The sequence below is a fragment of the Momordica charantia genome (assembly GCF_013281855.1).
Source record: "Momordica charantia cultivar OHB3-1 chromosome 9 unlocalized genomic scaffold, Mcharantia_2.0 BLBB01000009.1, whole genome shotgun sequence".
NCBI classification, from domain to species: Eukaryota; Viridiplantae; Streptophyta; class Magnoliopsida; order Cucurbitales; family Cucurbitaceae; genus Momordica; species Momordica charantia.
Window position 1 is genome coordinate 1,282,713 of NW_028275167.1, and position 19,849 is coordinate 1,302,561.

General features: G+C 34.3%; 3 protein-coding genes across 3 annotated transcripts; all 3 read left to right on the forward strand.

The window, feature by feature from the left end:
* The first annotated feature begins 5,865 nt into the window (after positions 1-5,865).
* On the forward strand, positions 5,866-9,571 carry LOC111020634 (pectinesterase). The gene is made up of 3 exons (XM_022297346.2): positions 5,866-6,477; positions 7,459-7,978; positions 8,677-9,571. The coding sequence occupies exons 1-3, from the start codon at positions 5,920-5,922 to the stop codon at positions 9,366-9,368; spliced, it is 1,770 nt and encodes a 589-aa protein (XP_022153038.1). The 5' UTR covers positions 5,866-5,919; the 3' UTR covers positions 9,369-9,571.
* A 2,575-nt stretch (positions 9,572-12,146) lies between these two features.
* Positions 12,147-16,659, forward strand: ALAAT2 (alanine aminotransferase 2). Its single transcript, XM_022296222.2, has 15 exons — positions 12,147-12,304; positions 12,726-12,776; positions 13,061-13,111; positions 13,379-13,444; positions 13,523-13,584; positions 13,886-13,964; positions 14,043-14,147; positions 14,263-14,373; positions 14,543-14,680; positions 14,849-14,923; positions 15,061-15,181; positions 15,289-15,443; positions 15,580-15,654; positions 15,882-16,085; positions 16,210-16,659. The coding sequence occupies exons 1-15, from the start codon at positions 12,248-12,250 to the stop codon at positions 16,348-16,350; spliced, it is 1,491 nt and encodes a 496-aa protein (XP_022151914.1). The 5' UTR covers positions 12,147-12,247; the 3' UTR covers positions 16,351-16,659.
* A 2,171-nt stretch (positions 16,660-18,830) lies between these two features.
* On the forward strand, positions 18,831-19,820 carry LOC111018083 (LL-diaminopimelate aminotransferase). The gene is made up of 3 exons (XM_022294037.2): positions 18,831-19,120; positions 19,275-19,399; positions 19,513-19,820. Exons 1-3 carry the CDS (start codon positions 18,947-18,949, stop codon positions 19,649-19,651), a joined length of 438 nt encoding a protein of 145 aa, XP_022149729.1. The 5' UTR covers positions 18,831-18,946; the 3' UTR covers positions 19,652-19,820.
* The last annotated feature ends 29 nt before the right edge of the window (positions 19,821-19,849 follow it).

Consider the following 19,849-nt stretch of genomic DNA (forward strand, 5'->3'; position numbering starts at 1 on the left):
TACTCAATTATTTAAAATTATGCTTCTTGTTTTTTGGCCTTTTAAATTATTTGACATTTGCCTTTAAGATAAAAGGTAATTTTTATTAAAAGTAAAATAAAGCTGATATTGGAAAAAATGGATTAAAGAAACAAGTTCCGGTAACCCAAAAAAAAAATTATTAATGTTTTTAAATATACCGTACCTTCATATTTTTATATTAACGATCTATCCAGTGTAATTTTAATTTTTTATAACATGTGGGGATTCGAGCTCGTGACATTTTGATCGAGAATGCTAAAGCTATGTCCGTATTTTTTTATTTGTTTATTTATCCAGAACAAATAATCAATAAAAATAATCGTTTATCATTTTAAATTACGGTTGAAATATATTATTTAATTCAGTGTCAAAACACGTTGCTCCTTTCCTAGATGTTGGAGGTTCAATATTTTAATCTCATTTATTGTTCTAAAGCTGGATATTTAAATGGACTGTTTTTTTTTTTTTTACAATAATAGACAAAAAAATTTTATACAAAATAATGGTTTTATTATTTTTATCGTAATCATTTATGATTCCTTTGCTGATAGCCAACGAGGTTGTGCTGGAACTGGAAAGGGCAGAATGGCGTAATTAGCGGTGGTTCTTTACAGTTTGCAATCACAGGAACGACGAATTTTCAATATTTAATTGGTGGATAAAGTAAAAACCTTTTTCTTTTTCTTTATTTTATTTAATTTGACGAATAAAGAGAAGCCTGTGGTAACTTTAGTACAGAAAAATTTATAGTTTTGTCTTTTTCACAACTTTTTTATTATGATTAAAGCAGGTTCTTTTGTTTTATTACTAGAAATATATAATGGAGACTAAAGTGTTAAAAGTTCAGTCAATTGGATAAAAAGTTAATTTGGGGGGCTGTTTTTTTTTTAATTACTTTAGTGTCTTGTGTTGTAATAAATAATGTTACTAATCAATTAAAAATCGTTGTTTTGAATGACTGTTAAATGTACTTCAAGCCTTGAAGCATTGTTAAAAATGCTCTATAAAAAATTTATATGACATTTTGAGTTTTTTTTAGAATATTTATTTATTCTTATTATTTATAACTATAACATTTAAAGGTGGGAGTATGCATTCAATAAATTATTGAGTATGTTTGAGTTCGAAATCGCTGAATTTGGATGGATAGTAGATCAGATGGTACTGGATGAGCTATGGCCAACTGTTCAACACTTTTCTAGAGCACTCGCGTAACCTGCAAAACAAAGTTAGCACTCCGACGAGTAAGTTAGTTATAGTACGAGTTAATCTGCTGAGTTTATCTAGGGTTGCGTACGTTACATTTAAGGCAAGAGTTTCTATTTATAGAAACTGGGCCCGACAGGAACTCTAACACACCCTAAAAACGCGGCGTGTTGTCGGGTTCGGAAGAGACCGTGTTACGGAATTTGTCATAGGTCGGCTCGATGTATTAGTTCGTACTTTGTCTGCCGACCTAAGTGTTTTGGAGTCAATTCTTATATTTTGTGTGCGAGTTAATCTAACTTGCCTCTTCGAACATGACACGTGGCGAGCCATGATTCGTACCCAAAGAGTAATGTCTTAATATTTATCCAAATATGTGGAATGAAATGTTAAAATACAAATAGACCATGAGATTGAGTATATGATTTCATTAGTAAATAATGTATTGTACTCTTTAGATTATTATTTTTTTGTCTTATATTGATGATGATCACATAGACAATCCTTATGTATATAACTCAAATGGGATAACTATGAATAAAAACTCAAACAATTAACTATCCTTACATAATAATAATAAAAAAAACTCATGGCCAAGTAGAAGGTATGGATCCCTCCATTTTTAAAACTATAAGAAATGGATGGCACTATTTTTGTTAATTTGAAATTTTGATGAAGCTAATAGTTTTCAATATCGAGAACGTGAATGTAAACTTCAGAAGAAAATATTTACGGTACATAAGTGGATGACAATATTTTTACTCGTATAGGTATTTCTTGGTAAAACTAAAATCAAAGTCATAAGAGTTTAGATCCAACATATATGAACAACATATCAATAAAAAGTCAATTTATTTTTATATATATTAAAAGAAATTGAGAATTTTCAAAAAGATTTGCAATTGAAGAGAATACCATAATCCAACAGAACACTAAAAAAGATTGAAAAATAGGTGTGAAAGTTGAAAATGAAATCTATTTTAGCCCAATTTCAGGGATCCTCTTTGATAATAGCAGCGTTACATTAATTGTTTGAAATTATTTGATGGGCGGTGGTTGGATGGAATGGAAGGACGGAAGCAGGCAATTAGGCGAGATTGGTGTTGGTAGGTTTGCTTGGACATTCCAAGTAAATTTTGAATCAATAAATATGAACAAATATATATATTTTTTAAATACTAGTTTCTTCTATGTATTTGAATTTTTGTTCATTCTCGTATTTGTACTATCTGTACTTTTAAAATATTCGTTGTGGTTACTGTATTTTAAACTTTGTACTCTGAAAATATTCATTTCAGTCATCTACTTAAAAAATGGATCATTTTAGTCATTTTTAACATAAACTCTTTAGTATAAAATAATATTTACATTTTAAGAAATACATGGATTGTTAATGCTGCATTGAAATTTTGACAAAAATAATTTGTTAAAATGGTCACTTTTCAAAAGTACATGAATTAAAATTAAAATTTTCAAAAATAGATACTATAATGAATAAAAGTTAAAAGTATAGGAACCAAAACAAATAACAACATAGACCAAATGAATTACATGAACTAAAATAAATATTTTAAAAATATATAGACTAAAACAAGAAATAGATTTTATATTTTAACTTTTTCTTTAGTACAAATATGAACAAATATTTATACTACCTAATAAATTCATATTAATTGATAACATTAAATTTAACTAAATAAATTGACTAAAGTTCTCAATGTCTATACTTAATCTTTTATTACAACGTAATATATCTATACTTTTTTTTATTCAATCATATGTAAAATGGAAATTCGGACGTCTAACTCTAGATCAATTGAATTATGTTTAGATTGACGTACATATCTATACTTATATTAATACTAAATTATATTTCGTATTTTTCTCGTTTCATATTTTATTTTATTTTATATAAAATCATATTAATTGCATAACTCAACCTAATATTATATATATATATATATATATATATATATTCTTATTTATTTATTTATTATACATGTTCTTTTAACCTACCTAACCATATAATTTCATTCACGTGTGTGGTTTCGTCGAGGGCATAGCAAAAGAGGAAGGATAATATTGCCCTTCTTAGTTTCTCGCAACTTAGAAAATCTATATAAAGTAATTAAAATTTTGTAATTTTCACTAATTTGCCCTTAAATTCTTATAAATGAATGCCGTTTATATAAAATTTTACACGGAAAAGTTTGGTCTATCTCTAATAATTTATGACTCCGTCCATGGTTTCAATTTTTTCGAATGTTTGAACTAAAATGGCAAAACAAGTACTCAATTGTCAATTAGATCATATCTATTTGTTTATTTTTTCTACATGAACATGGATGGAATAATTATAAAATTTCAAAGCATAAACTAAACATTTTAACTAGTTACTTTTTTAAAAAAAAAAAAATTTATAAGAGGCTAAGAATTTTTTGTATTAGGTTTATAAAAATATTTGAACTTAGATCTCTAAGTCTGTATGATCTTGAGACCTCAAGAACTTGTCAATTGAATTGTCCTTCGGAAGGCTAACTAGTTAAATTATTTATAACATTATTTACCTGTTTTATTTTTTAATACAACATACAAAGATGAGAGTTCGAACTACAACCTCTTAATATAAGATAGATGTGTTAACCAGTAACATTAAGTTTAAATTGGTGCACCACGTGTTACACCCCGATTTTTTACCCGAATGAAAAATACTAAAAATGAGTACCAAGTACAACGTTTTTATAGTATTTCATTTGAGATATGTTTTGACGAAAATCATATTTTACAAGATGGGAAAAAGAAAGAAGAAAAAGACAAAAACATAACTGGTAGCGAGACATACTAACATGTTAGGTGTGGAGGACGACAAAATAGTAAAAAGAATACTAATATTATTGTCATGCGACATAATTAAATTTAATAATATTTATTGAATGACAGTGGACCGTTGTAAACTATAGTGTAACGTGTAAATTTGTATATTTCTGGCAATATCGTCTCGCCTTTCCAGGCTTATGGCGGCCTCAGGCTCAGTATTAAATATTAAAACAACGTCGTTTTGCGAACCTTTTTTGACCGTTGTCTATATACCAATGGCTGAGCAGTTCTGTCGGACGTAACTTTTTTTTTAATCTTGAATAAATAATGACGGATAACTGATATGGTTGGCTGGTTTGAGATTCGAATTAAGAAAAATAATAATTTATGTCAAATACTCGACTATTTAACCGTGAGAAGTAACATTGTACTCACCATCATTAAATGTCTTATCACTAAGAGAGAAATACAAAAATATAGACTTTTTTAAAAATAATAATAAATTGTCAAATTTTCAATGGTAGCGATGATAAGATCGGAGAAAATACTTGGCTCGAATGGTAATGATCAAATATTGTCCTAACCACCATTCAAAAATTGACAACTCATTACCTTTTAAAAAAATCTTTACTTTTACATTTTTTTATTTTAGTTGTGAAACATTTAATGGTGGTGAGGACAAAATTGTTCCTTACCGCTAAGGTACTAAATATTTTCTTAAAGATTTGGATCTGAGTTAAATGTTTTTCATATAGAAAGACCAACCAATCAGCACCCACTTTCTGTTTTTTATAAGGAAACAAAGTTATTCCTTCTTCTATCGGCATCTTTTCACACCACGGAGTGGTGAATTATAGCGTGATATTTTTTCCATGGATGAATCAAGTTAAATACGAGATATAATAAAAAAAAAATCCTGAATAATTGTTTATTGAAATTATTATATTTCAAAACTATTTAATAATGTATATAAGAACGTGGATAAATGCTCGAGGAGGAATAAGAAAAATAGAAAGTAAAGCAAGCAATGATACTTTTTTAAAATAATAAAAGAATGATACCTTTTCCAGGCTGTCAAGAGCCATCGCTTGCCAATGCCTGCTTCTCTGTTACTACGTTTTTTTTTTAAGTAGTTAAATTTCATTTTTTTTTTGTTTAAATTATGAAAATCACACGAAACAATGAGCCAATTTTTAAATCTTCCATTGGCGCTCCATGTCATGCATTGGCGTTTGCATAATAAATAACAATGCCACTGCACGTTGAACACTTTTATATTTTTTAATATTTGTTTGTTGGTTAAATTTCAGTTTAAAAAAAATATATTTAGGCATTTATCAAATGACATTTGATTTAGAATAATATTTAAGTCTTTCCTCATATTTAATATATTGAATATCTATCCCCTCACTTGTGGGCTTGAAAAATAACATCAAGACCCAACAAGTGAAATTCAATATAAAATGAGGAGGAAACGATTATGCAGGGACTCGAACACATGACCACCCGTTCTGATACCATATTAAAGATGAACAAACGATCATTCAACCCAAAAACTTCTGATGGATTGAATAAATTTAATTGATATATTGAATATACAATAAACATCTTAATAGAACCAAATTAAAATAGCATGCATACTAAACTGATAGTTTAACCTTTTCTGTTTTGTTGTTAACATTGCGTAATTCAAATCATTTATAAAAAATAAACATTCAATTATCGAAAAAAAAAATTGACGCAAAAGGACAATAATTACAGTAGTCCTTCTCCTAGTCCCCATCCATTTTTTGTGTCTATATTAAGTCCTTCGCCTCTTTCCCACCAGCTCACATCTTTCGCTCTCTCCCCATCTCGTAGCTTCCTCTAATTCCCATGGAGAAACCCATCGTCGCCGGAATGGAAATCTCAGATTCCGGTCACCGGAGCACTCCCGTCCCCCGAAACAGAAACAGCAAGAAGACGCTGCTTCTGGCTCTGTCCGCAGCTCTCCTCGTGGTCGGCGCCGTCGTGGGCATTGTCGCCGGCGTGACGAAGTCGAGAAACTCCGGCCGCCAGTCGGAAGAAGCCCACGCCATTGTGAAGAGCACGTGCAGCGCCACGCTGTACCCGGAGCTGTGCTTCTCGACGATTTCCCGGAGCGAGGGAGCGATGAAGAAAGTTTCGAATCAGAAGGACGTGATTGAGCTGTCGATCAACATAACGGTGAAGGCGGTGGAGGAGAATTACTTCAGAGTGCAGAAATTGGCGGCGCTGAAGAACATAACCCACCGCGAGAGAATTGCGCTCCACGATTGCCTTGAGACCATCGACGAGACGCTGGATGAGCTCCACAAGTCCATCGTGGACCTCCATCAGTACCCCAATAAGAAGTCTCTCGACCAGCACGCCGACGACCTCAAGACCCTGCTCAGTTCCGCCATTACCAATCAGGTTCCTTAATTTGTTACTCGACTCTAAAATTACAGCAGATTTAAGGTTAATTTGGTTCTATAATATGATTTAAGCTTAATTTTAAATTATAATTATCCTCTGTAGTTTTAAAATTTTCAATTTACTCTGGTAGAGATCAAGTTGGAGCCGATCCCAACTAGTTTAGACTAAGTTAACCTATTTTTGGAAGCATGGGAACCAAATTGAAAACAATGAATATTAGATTTGTAATTTAAATAAATCTCCTGAATTTTGTATATTTTTTACAGCATTTTAACTTTTTGAAAAATAAAAAGAATATATTTTATCTATTGCCTAAAAAAAAATTCCCTTTTGTTTGGATGGTAAGGCGCAACTATAAAATTTTTGGCTACTCCTTGAAGTAACTTTACACTTCCATTGAATATTTGAGAATTTATTATTTTTTAAAAGAAAATTTTCCTTCTTTATTTTATTTATTTTATTTTGTTAGTTGTCAAATATGTAATTTGCATTTCTATCTTAATTGTCTAATGAAAAATACTAAATCTTGTCTTCATCACCTGAAAAAATTTTATAAAAAATTTACATTTTTACATTTCTCTCTCTTATATGAGAAAGATGGTAGGGAGAAGATTGCGAAGTATTCTTCATGATAAGAATAAGGTTTGTTCATTTAACTATTTTCCTTTTCAATTTTTAAAAACAAAATATATGATGTTCTTGCTACTATTGAAATTTTGATAACTCATTGTTATTTTAAAAAATATATACTTTTACAATTATTTTTTTGTCGAATATGTAGCGGTTGGTGAAAATAAGATTAATGAGCAGCAAGTAGGATAAACTAGTATCAGAATAAAAAAAGATGAAATTAATATCAGTATAAGTCAGTTATAATTGACATCTATTTTTTACTTAAAAAAATCATTTCGAATTCTCGTATACAATTTAGCAGTGCTAAAGATCAAGCAGAATGATTAATTTTGTTTGAATTTGCAGGAAACTTGCTTGGATGGATTCTCACACGACGACGCGGATAAAAGCCTGCGGAAGAAGCTGGAAGAGGGGCAGAAGGAAGTGGAGCACATGTGCAGCAATGCACTCGCCATGATCAAGAACATGACCGATACCGATATTGCCAACTACCACGCCAAAATGGGAGCTAACAGAAACCTCATTGAGAACGCCGACGCCGGAGACGCCGCCATCATCTGGCCCCACTGGCTCTCGCCCGGAGACCGCCGCCTTCTGCAGTCCTCCTCCGTCACGCCGGACGCGGTCGTGGCGGCGGACGGCAGTGGGAACTTCCGGACGGTGTCTGCAGCCGTGTCCGCCGCGCCGGACAAAAGCAAGAAGAGGTACATTATTAGAATCAAAGCCGGCGTCTACAGGGAGAATGTGGAAATTCCCAAGAAGAAAACCAATATAATGTTTGTGGGAGATGGACGAAGCAACACCATTATCACCGGCAGCCGGAATGTCGTCGACGGCAGCACCACTTTCAACTCTGCAACCGTCGGTGAGTTCCCATAATTCTATGACTTTTACGATTTATATTTATTTATTTTATATCTAATAATAAGTCTCTAATAAAAAAATGTATAATAAATTAAAATAGATCATGTTCCTATCTTTTTTAAAGTGTTGCTATCTTATCTCGCCTCTTTTTCCTGCTATCCATCCGGTGCTCTGGTGGAGCGCACATGGGCAAAAGTTACCGCCGTACAAAAAGATTTAAACCCACTTCTAAAATCCCTTTATCTTCTCTCCTTTCGAGTGCACCTTCTCAAATTTTGAAGTACTGAATTGACTTGTGAAACATCGAATTTACTTTTTTTTTTCTACTCTATTTTCATGATAATATCTAAAAAAGAAAAAACCTATTTTATAATTAAAAATATTTGACTCTCACTAATAAGTAGTGCTAAATATCTGACCACTAGAAAATATAAAACACAAAAATAAATTTTCTTTAATAAAATAAGATGAATTATCAAATATTTGAAGGTGGTAAGTAATATTTTACTTTGGTGAAAGAGAATAATATGTCGTTTTCCAAAAATATGTCTGGACCAATGATCTCTGGCCCGTGAAAATTGAAAAACGCTTCGCTCTGTCGTCTGGTTAATTTCCAAGATTCCCGAGTGATAGTTTTGGTAATTAATTCAGAAAATAAAAGAAATAAAATATTGTTTGCTGTTTTTTCTTTTTTGGCAGCGGCGGTGGGGGAAGGATTTCTGGCGCGTGACATCACGTTCCAGAACACGGCGGGCCCATCGAAGCACCAAGCGGTGGCTCTCCGCGTCGGAGCGGATCTCTCCGCCTTCTACCAATGCGATATGTTGGCTTACCAAGACACTCTCTACGTCCATTCCAACCGTCAGTTCTACATTAACTGCCTTGTCTCCGGCACCGTCGATTTCATCTTCGGCAACGCGGCGGCGGTTTTCCAGGACTGTGACATCCACGCTCGTCGGCCCAACTCCGGCCAGAAGAACATGGTCACGGCTCAGGGACGGTCCGACCCGAACCAGAACACCGGGATCGTGATTCAGAAATCCCGAATCGGAGCCACCTCAGATCTCCGGTCGGTTCAGAAAAACTTCCCGACGTTTCTCGGAAGGCCATGGAAGGAATATTCTAGAACCGTGATTATGCAGTCGTCGATAAGTGACGTCATCGACCCCAAGGGGTGGCACGAGTGGAGCGGTAATTTCGCGCTCAATACGTTGTTCTACGCCGAGTATCAGAACACCGGCCCGGGGGCTTCGACGGCCGGGAGAGTGACGTGGAAAGGATTTAAAGTAATTCGAAGTGCCACGGAGGCCGAACCTTTCACCGCCGGCAGATTCATCGGCGGCGGGAGTTGGCTGCGGGCAACTGGTTTTCCGTTCTCCCTAGGCCTATAATTATAATGCTCATAATTTCCCAGGCCAGGCACCAATAATTTACTATTTATTGTGGTAATTATTTCCTCTTTTTTTTTTTTTTTTTGAATGCGTAATGTCAAATTACCAATTATTGGGTGAGAGTGTAAGTTTTCTTTAAAAAAGAAAAATGATGATGAGCTTATTGCGTTTCAAATATCAGGAAATTGTTAAAGCCCTCGAAATTTATGGTGTTGGAAAAAAAAGTGTCAAAACTCAAAAGCCGCGAAACGGTCCGTTGGGGCTGTCGTGAATTTCAAATCCTCTCCCATCAATAATGTAAATATTATAAATATAAATAAAATACAAAAAGTCTAAAAATAGGAAATAAGTACGTTGGCGTTGTGGCGAAAGTAGGGCCACAGTTTGCAGAATGTGGGACCCATTCAGAGGGAGCCCTGTTAAAAAACGACAGACGTGGACTTACGGTGATTAATTTAATTTATTAAAGTCAGCCAATACGTTTTCTTCTAATTAGACTTTCTTTTTCCTTCCTTCTTTGAGTATTACTTCAAATTAAAAATTTTCCACCCAACATAGTCGGTGCTCCTGCGTTAATTAGTAATATCGCCATAGAATATTTTTAAAAAATTTAATTATAATAAACTTTAGTATTTTGATTCGATAAAGAGAAAATAACTAGTAGCCATTTATTTTTTAGTACATATATGAATGAGTATTTAAATTCACCATCTTTTAATTGAAGATAAATACCTCAATTAGTTGAGTTATACTGGATTTTTTCTTTTAATACAACAACCATATATTAAAGTTGAGAATTATTAGTGGGCATTTGAATCCACTCATTATTTATTTATCTATACTGTATTTCTCTAACAAAAACATTATTGTTATGTATATAATAGATATTTAGTTGATGAAACGTATAAGAATTGAGTTTTAGGTGTAGAAATGTACAGTTCCGTGGGTGAGCCCATTGGGCCGGAAATAATGGATGGGCATCTGCCTCGAGCGGGCCCAGGAGAATGGTATTCGGACGGTGCGACAAATAAGGAAGTGCCACTCGCTGTGTTGTAGAGTGTAGTGTTTGCCCTTTCCCCTACACGATCTGAGAATATATATGTTTCTAGATGTGATCTGAAATGTACCACTCGAGAATGAGGTGCAGGCAATTGGGATCGAGTCTGGAGAGAGAGAGAGAGTGGGACGGGAGGTTTTTTTTTTTTTTTTTTTCTTTTTTGGGACTAGAGGTAATAAATATTTTTGTATTTTAAAATAAGTTAAAGAACAATTAATATTAAAATTATATATTATAGATATTTTGTTAATATTTTTTTTTATATTTTATCGATTTTTTTATAGTATAGAGTAAATTGGACCTAACTAGATGTGACAGGATATTTAATACCATGTCACCACAGAAACTCGGTGCCTCTCTCGGGTTTAAATGGCATTTCCCCTTCCAGATCTGTAAAAATTATAGATTTAACAACACAAATGGAAATCATAAGGGGCCGCGGGATTCGGGCAACGCATGTGGGATAAGAGAGGGCACGTTGCAAGAAAATAAAAAAATCCACATCACCCTAAAATAAAAAAAAAAAAATATATATATATATATATATGTAATATTTTTGTCATATCACCATTGAAACTAATATTGAAATGTCAACTCATTTTTCTGTTAAAGTACCTAATGCAAAATTTACGGCATTAAAATGGATATGAATAGCTAACACATATTATGCATTTTATTACTAGAGGTTTGGGAGTTGAATATTTCTATTCCGTATTAAAAAAACTAACTCCAATGATATAGTTGAAATGTAGCCAGTTTGAACATTAGATAACACATTTATTACTACCATAAAGATTAACGGTTGGTTATTCTACACATAGTTGTGTAGAAAAATATTTTTTTATATCAATACTATAATTTATATAATAAAAATCGACACGATATTATAAGTTTTAAACCACAGTCAATGATTAGTAAAAAGATATATGTTAATTGTTAAATCATAAAAAATATATATTTTTTGTAATTGAAATTAATGACTGTCTGGTCTTAAGGACAATGTAGAGGTTTGAACACAGGACCTCCCACTCTGATACAATCTTAATTCATATATTGGATATCTAACATATGGAACGAATATTTAATGTAAAGAGATATTAGTGATTCAGTCAGATTGCTTGGAATTTGTTCAGTTAGTGAAAAGGGAGGTGACGATATTCTCAAGTTGGTATGGATTTTGACGAGCTACATTTTGATCATATTCGTCTCCAAATACCTAAGCCAATATTTTGACCAAACGGACTTCACACTTTAGTACTTCTAATATCTATCTAATTTAGTTCAATTTCGCTATAGAAAAAGTCAAGACGAATATAACTTAATCATAATTGACATATATATCATCAACCCCAAATTCAATTCTCATCCCACGTACTGTACTTTTTTTTTTTTTTGCTTAACTGCTAACTAAATATTTATAAGAAAACCGCCATAACAAGAATTGAGCCTCGAGAGTGTGAATCAGCAGGATGATCTGGCATGGAAGAAACTGGAATGTGCTTCCATGGCGGAACTTGGAAAGCAAGAAAGAGGAGAAGAAAAATAAAAATAATAATAATAAAAGAAAAAGGCGTGGAGCGTGGAGCGGGGGTGTCGCTGTTCCGTATGGGAATTGGGAATCAGATGCAACTCCACATCCGCTCCACGTTGCATTTCATGTGCGGCTCCTAAGACTCAGTCAGAGTCAGCGTCGACAGCGACAAACGCAGATGCGCAAAACCATGGGCGGAAGCGGAACCCAACTTCCCCAATTAAATGATGACGCGGAAGTTCGAGCGCAGCCCCTGCTCCATTCTCTCTCATTCAGCTTTCATCCTCTCCCATGGCGCCTCCTTCCAATGATTCCCTCCCCCTTTCCATCCACAACATCAACCCCAAGGTATGCTTCGGCGCATGATGTTCATTGATTTGCTTCTGACGATTTTATGCATATTTTTAGTTGAATCGTGTTCTCAGCTATCCCTGTTCATGTCCTGCTTATTGCCGATCACGGATATACTCGTTTCGTGTGTGTTTTGTATTGTTTTTGATGAGGCTGAATGAATCGTTTTTGTTATTTGGGAGTTTGGATGGTACTTCGAACAATATCCATCTCATTTTACACGATCATGATTCATGGTTGCGGTGTCGTGTCGCTATCTTAATTTGGTTTGCAGCATTTTATAGCTAATGACAATTCCTGGATATTTTGGGACGCGATTTTTGCAAACAAAATATTTTATTCTTCTTCTTTCCATTGTATTATTTTTCCTTAGCTCCAATTCCAAACTCTTAATTTTTTTTTTTTTGTCTCTTTAAAGGTTCTGAAATGTGAGTATGCTGTCCGAGGTGAGATCGTCGCCCTTGCTCAGGTAAGTTTGTGCAAGTTTTGTTAATGGTTTTAATCCTTACGCGCTAATTTGAGGGGTTAAAACTAATAATAAATAATCTGAAAGGTTAAGCAAGAAAGTTTGACGAAACTATAGCATTGGGTTGAAGGGTTTAAACTTTAAAGCATTACTTTATGACCAATAAAAGTGAGATTTGATAGCTAGTTTGGGTTTGTTTAGTGAGCTTTAAATATGATCTGAATTGCTTAGTTTGTGATACTGAAAGTAGCATCCTTTTTGCCTACCATCTTCTATCCTCTTAACAGAAATTGCAAGAGGAGCTACTGACTAAACCAGGCTCACGTAATTTTGACGAGGTATGGTTCCTTTCTTCATTTACTTAATATTAGCACCTTTCACACTTTCATTTTTATGTTCTCACGTTCCCCATTTAAGGCTAGCATGGGAAAGTATGATCTTTCAACTTTTGGGTTATGCGAATTACATGCTAGCCAAAATACATCCATTCTGAATGTAGTGAAATGCTTATCTCATGATACGTGTTTAACAACACAAATCTTGCCGGTGCTTTAAAATTTTTTTGTATGACCCAGTTACCATTAGAATATCACTTTATTATGCAGATACTGTACTGCAATATTGGAAATCCTCAGTCCCTTGGTCAGCAGCCAATAACATTTTTCCGTGAGGTTTGTCAGAGTAACGGCTGTTTGTATTTTCCACTATACCTCGAGCAATTATATTCCTGATTATCTTTGTTTATTCAGGTTCTTGCTTTGTGTGACCATCCATCTATTCTCAACAGAAGTGAAATACAGGGTTTGTTCAGGTACTTCAATTTAGCAGCCAGTTATATCTAATCTCGGCAACTCATTCCCTGATGTGGAAAGCTACTAAGTTACTCCACTACATGCTTTTTAGAAAACCGTGCCTAAATTGGAAACTGGTAAACAATGAAAATAATTTTACGTTTGTACGATTATACCCACTTCAGCGGTAATTATTTGTAACTTGTTTTGGTCAGAGTACAACATGTAATTATCAGCTTTAGATCAAATTTAGTACTAAAATGTTTAGTAATAATGTTTGTGCCTTTTCCTGCATGATTTTTTTTCTCTAACTTTTTGCAGTGAAGATGCTATTGGGCGAGCTTCGCAAATTCTGAAACAAATTCCCGGGAAAGCAACTGGTGCTTACAGCCATAGTCAGGTTGTTATTAGAAAAGCATAAGGTTTAGGTGACATAGAATTCAGGTCGTCTAACATTTAATCTATTTTCTCACATCAGGGTATCAAGGGGCTTCGTGATGCAATTGCTGCTGGAATTGAAGCTCGTGATGGTTATCCTGCAGATCCTAATGATTTGTTTTTAACAGATGGTGCAAGCCCAGCGGTAACTTTCAATATCTGTGACTCTGAATCTTTATATTTATAAGTGTTGAGTTGATACAAAGATATAAATCTCAAAGTAGCATGTCAAAGAGGCTCTTGTATCTGTTTGTTATCAGGTCCATATGATGATGCAATTGCTGATAAGTTCAGAGAAAGATGGGATACTCTGTCCCATTCCTCAGTACCCTCTGTACTCTGCTTCTATAGCTCTTCACGGCGGTACTCTTGTACGTTTTTATTATTTCAGAAAGTGTTTAGTATTTGATTTGATTCCTTTTGAGTTAATGTGTTATGACTTCTGTTTGTTCTGAACGAAACTTTATAGAACTTTTTGTATGCTTCCAATTCTTTTGTTGCATAGGCATCAAGCAGTAAAAGTTTATTGGTGGTTTGCAGGTTCCTTACTATCTTGATGAAGCATCAGGATGGGGATTGGAAATTTCTGAGCTGAAGAAGCAATTGGAGTCTGCCAAGTCAAAGGGTATTTCTGTTAGGGCATTGGTGGTTATAAATCCTGGAAATCCCACTGGACAGGTATATTATTGGAGGTTTTGAATGTAAATCTTGGGGATGGAATTATTTTCAGACTGTTAGTTTGCAAATATCTGATACTCTCATCTCATCCAATGCGTTTCTTGCTGCTTTGCATATTTTGCTTCCTACTTCGTTGGATATCTTTACTTTATCGTAGTATGTCTTTAGGTGCTTGCTGAGCAAAACCAAAAGGAAATAGTGGAGTTCTGCAAGCAAGAGGGCCTCGTTCTTCTGGCAGATGAGGTATATTTACAACATTGATGGAAGCTTGCACCATAACTTTACTGGATCTATTACTTAGACTTGAGTTTCTTGAATCAATGACTAATGTTACGGTTTCCATCACTTTGGCTTCATTTAAGACCTGATGAATGGTGCAGGTATATCAAGAAAATATTTATGTTCCAGACAAGAAGTTTCACTCTTTTAAGAAGATTTCACGCTCCATGGGTTATGGTGAAAACGACATCTCCTTGGCATCATTCCAGTCCGTCTCTAAAGGTTTGTTGCCTTTATCCACATCTATTTTATGCGAGGTGAGGAGAATACTATGTAGACAACTGCTCTGATTTCATGCATTACTTTGTTTTTTAATTTCCTGGTATTAGGATACTATGGTGAGTGTGGAAAACGGGGAGGTTACATGGAGATTACTGGGTTTAGTGCTGATGTGAGGGAACAAATATACAAAGTGGCATCCGTCAATCTTTGCTCTAATATTTCCGGCCAGATTCTTGCTAGCCTTGTAATGAATCCACCAAAGGTTAGAATCTTCTGATTTCTATGCCTAACTGAAGTCATCCCTATTGGACTCTTTATAAGGTAAAAACGTCTGTAAAAAAAGAGCTTTTAAGTAATGTACCTCACTTTGTATGAATTTCCTTTTCCTCGTATTGCAGGTTGGGGATCGCATCTATGAATCTTATTGTGCAGAGAGAGATGGAATCCTCAAATCACTAGCAAGGCGTGCAAAGGTTTGTGAAATGAGTATGCTCTTTTCGTTTCTTATTATGAATCTGCATACAGTGAAGAAAAAAGAGATGAAAGTTTTGTATGTAAGGATTCCTGAATGCTTGATTCAACTGATCTTCAAACTTGTTATCATCAATCAGTTCATACTGATATCTTTGTACGTATCATTTTTGTCTGGCTGGCACAATCTTAAGCATTACATACTCCACTGCAATTTATTGTACTACAGACATTAGAAGCTGCGTTCAACAGTCTAGAAAATGTAACGTGCAATAAAGCAGAAGGCGCAATGTACCTATTCCCTTGTATTAAGCTGCCTGAAAAGGCAATTAAAGCAGCAGAAGCAGCAAATACGGCCCCTGATGCATTCTATTGCCGCCTTCTTCTGAATGCCACTGGAATAGTTGTCGTCCCTGGTTCTGGCTTTGGGCAGGTTTGTTTCACTGCCTTAACCTCTCAATCTAGTCCCTAACTTTCATCCGCTGTATTTGAATTTTGAACCATCTATATTCTATGCTACACAACCAATGATCCATTCTGCATTTGTTTTGTCACAGGTGCCCGGTACATGGCACTTCAGGTGTACAATACTACCTCAAGAGGACAAGATCCCAGCCGTCGTCTCCCGCTTGACCGACTTCCATAAAGCATTCATGAACGAATATCACGACCAAGTTTCAGACTGTCCGAAGCTCTAGGGACGACTGACAATTCCCACGAATCCAGGTGCAGCCAATTCCTCTTACTTCTTTGGAGACTAAGATGAAAATGCTTTGTGGTCTTTCTGGGTTAACGAATAATGCAATGGCATAGAGCCTTTCTGTGGCTCTGATCTTTTTGATTGTTAAACAAAGCATCTTATATTTAAGTAGTAGATGATGAAAACAACAGAGCAGTTACAGGCCAATTGTGAGGCAAGAAAACAGAAACATAGTAGATTTTCTGATTTCTATATTGAGATGATTCCTGGATATCACTGAACTAATAGAAGCTTTAGCATTTTTTTAGGTGGGCAGGAAAATTTAGCAACAGAAGTAGCAATTCAATGATAAAAACCATATAAGGAGGTCCCTAATGTGGGTTTCTCAGTACCCAAAAATATTCCCAAATGGGCCCACTTTATTCAAGGCTTTTTCAGGGAACTGCTCCTTCTGGGGGAGGCAGAACACCAGAGAATAACGTTACTGAGCAGTATACTCCCCTGATAATATCTAAAAAATACGGCGACAAAAATATAGGACACAGATACGTTGGGGACATATCATTTTAAAAAGAAAAAAGATAATGTATTTGTATATATTGCCCTAGTAATTCTTCCAAGTAAATTAAACATACCAATCGAGCCTAACAAAACAAAATGTTATGAAGATAATATATGTCTATATATTGTCACAGTGTTTAAATTTCATGTAAATTTCGTCTGATATGTTCTTGACGTGTTTATAGCTATCTATCATATGTTTGTAGCGTGTCTGCCACATATTGGAAGAAAGAGGGATACTCTATTTCATGTGTTAGACAGGTGTTCAGTACGGAACGTACTGAGACGTATTTGTGTCCACTCCATGCTTCTTAGATTACGGAGTTAAGATGATATCCATGGTTATTATAATCATTATTCATACTTCATAATTATTATGGATGGTTCATGGGTTCAAAATGAGGTTAAGGTGAAGGGGGGAGACAATAAGTTTAAATTATCTTATGTATACGTGCTGACTCGAATATTCACGGATATCGAACAAAAAAAATCATTATTCATTGATTTGTTGGTAATATTTATTGTTGTTTAATTTTCCATTGTTTGCCACTTGAGATTAAAAGATTTCAATCATGTTGAAGTGGTCAAATCAAATTCCAATTGGTGGTGTCATTTCGAAAGGTGATTAGAAAACTGTTGAAATGGTAACTGGAATTGGGAAGTAAGGATAAGATTGAAAAATAAAGCTAAATTGTGCAAATCTGACACCTCAATATTAAAGTGTTCCAAGTTTATACTATAAGAAAAACTAGGATGTAAAATGACGATTTTGGGCATGGTAACCAGAAATATTCTTCGAATATTCAAAAAATTGCTTCAATGAGAACATTATATTCTATCTCTAATTTTAGGTGTCATAAACAGCCATTATACTAAATCCCAATTTTAAGTTGACATTATAATGGAAATAAAGCTGAATCATAATCTAGCGACTTTATATAATATTTATTGGTAGTTAAGAAGCACGGATACGTATCATATACTAAGCTGATCTTACACTTATTAGATGCATATCAAATGTTTCTAAGCATAAAAAACAAACGTAAATAATAATATATGACTAAATAGTAAACTTTAAAAGTAAAATGCATCAAACAGCGTAAAATGCATGAAATTATTAATTTTCAATTTCATTCTAATATAAAAATGATATTATTCTTAAAAAAGTTGTATATTTTAATAAACGTGTCTTTGTTGTGATCGCATCTTAAATTTTTAGAAAATGATATATCATCGCGTTCTTATCTTTATATGTATTGCGTAGTATCAAAATCTGTAGAAATCAGAAATCTCATTCCTTAAACAGTTGGAACTAATGGGAAATTCTGAGTTGACAGTGTACCTGAAGAAGAGCCAATGATGGAACAAGTTGAAGTTTTTAAAGAAACAGCTTTTTATAACTAATTATTTATTTTCTGACGTGGACTTGATTTTTAAAAACAAGGTGGAGAAATTTGGATTATGCAGCTTGATCATCTCCCTCGTTTTTAAATATTATCCTCTCAGTCGCATTCATTATGATTAGAGTATGAGTGTGTTAATTCAATACGAAAATTTCCTTTTTTTTTAAAAAAAAAACTAACCTAATATTTTAAAATGCCCAAAAAAGAAATCACACTCGGTTTTCCACCTAACTTTGAAAAGACCTACCAGCCAATTACCAGAATTTAAAAAAGTAGTTAATTTATTATTATTTTTTATTTTTTATATTTTTGTTAAGAAATAGTGGTGCAATGTGAGACATTGGATTCACCGGCAGCAACAGGTTGAAGATAAGCCACATGGGGCCTCAAATTACTATATTAGATGTATATTTATAATAATGCACCATCACTCTCCAATAATTGGAATATTTTTATCTATACTTTATATTATACCAAAAAATATTTGGAAATGACATCTGATTTTAAATGCATTAAATATGAGAAACTATAAGGGAAAATAGCAGAAAACAAATGGGAAAGAGCCCCCACCAAGAAACAGCTTCTTGTTCATTCCATCTTCTTATTATTGTATTGTAGTCTCTAAAACTGATGGCACTGACTTCTTCTTCTTCTTCTTCTTCTTCTTCTTCTTTCAATGTCTGTCTTCTAAAATCTGGTCTTTCAATTAAGCCTATGAGCAGAGTTTGGATGCTGAGACCCACCAAGTTTTTTCCTCTTAAGAAGTCACTTCCACTGCAGATCAGATCTTCCATTAAGAACAAGGTCAGCATCTTCTCTCTCTCTCTGCCTTTTCTCACTTATTCTTCTTTCTTTTCCCCTGTTTGTGATTCCTCTGTTATGTCTGCATCAAATTCCTTTCAAAACAAACAACTTTCCGGTCGGTGCTTGATTCTCTAGCTTAACGAATAATGAATAGGTTTTCGAGGATCAATCGGAGGGAGTGATTTGCTACGCGGACGAAAACGGGGAGATCATCTGCGAAGGATACGATGAGGGCCCTCGCTTTCACCAAAACCCGTCCGAGAAAGCCAACCATCAAAGGTAAATGAATCCCTGTTCTAAACCAACACAAAGTTCTGAAGTTTATTTGTTTGGAAGCTGTTGTATTGATACATGTTGTTGTTGTCGTTGTTTCGTGTTTTGGCCACAATTAGAGAGACAGAGATTATTGATCTCCTACTAAAACAAAGTTGGATTCATCTAGGAAAAGGTGGTGGAGAGCTAAGCCGTGCCGAAAAAGGTGCACCACTAAAAAAAGACTTCAACGTTAACGGCTTCAACTCGTTCTACTAATCTACATATCGTCTAACTCCTATGGAGCATACGCAGATGCCGAATGTATGTACTTTGTATGTCAAAATATGGACAGACATATATTGTTTCAACTCGAGTAGTTCGAGGAAACTGTACTTTCTCATGTATCTGAATCACATAATCAAAGTTCACTGCCCAAAATTGCATAGTTTTTCTTGCATTAATTTCCTTATGATG

Bases quoted from the DNA above. Each gene is read 5' to 3' on its own strand.
- LOC111020634 (XM_022297346.2), top strand. From the start codon at position 5,920: ATGGAGAAACCCATCGTCGCCGGAATGGAAATCTCAGATTCCGGTCAC. The intron at 6,478-7,458 runs GTTCCTTAATTT...TTGAATTTGCAG, and splicing joins GTTCCGCCATTACCAATCAG to GAAACTTGCTTGGATGGATT. The intron at 7,979-8,676 runs GTGAGTTCCCAT...CTTTTTTGGCAG, and splicing joins TTTCAACTCTGCAACCGTCG to CGGCGGTGGGGGAAGGATTT.
- ALAAT2 (XM_022296222.2), top strand. From the start codon at position 12,248: ATGGCGCCTCCTTCCAATGATTCCCTCCCCCTTTCCATCCACAACATC. The intron at 13,112-13,378 runs GTATGGTTCCTT...TTTATTATGCAG, and splicing joins GCTCACGTAATTTTGACGAG to ATACTGTACTGCAATATTGG. The intron at 15,655-15,881 runs GTTTGTGAAATG...ATTGTACTACAG, and splicing joins CACTAGCAAGGCGTGCAAAG to ACATTAGAAGCTGCGTTCAA.
- LOC111018083 (XM_022294037.2), top strand. From the start codon at position 18,947: ATGGCACTGACTTCTTCTTCTTCTTCTTCTTCTTCTTCTTCTTTCAAT. The intron at 19,121-19,274 runs GTCAGCATCTTC...AATAATGAATAG, and splicing joins GATCTTCCATTAAGAACAAG to GTTTTCGAGGATCAATCGGA. The intron at 19,400-19,512 runs GTAAATGAATCC...GGCCACAATTAG, and splicing joins GAGAAAGCCAACCATCAAAG to AGAGACAGAGATTATTGATC.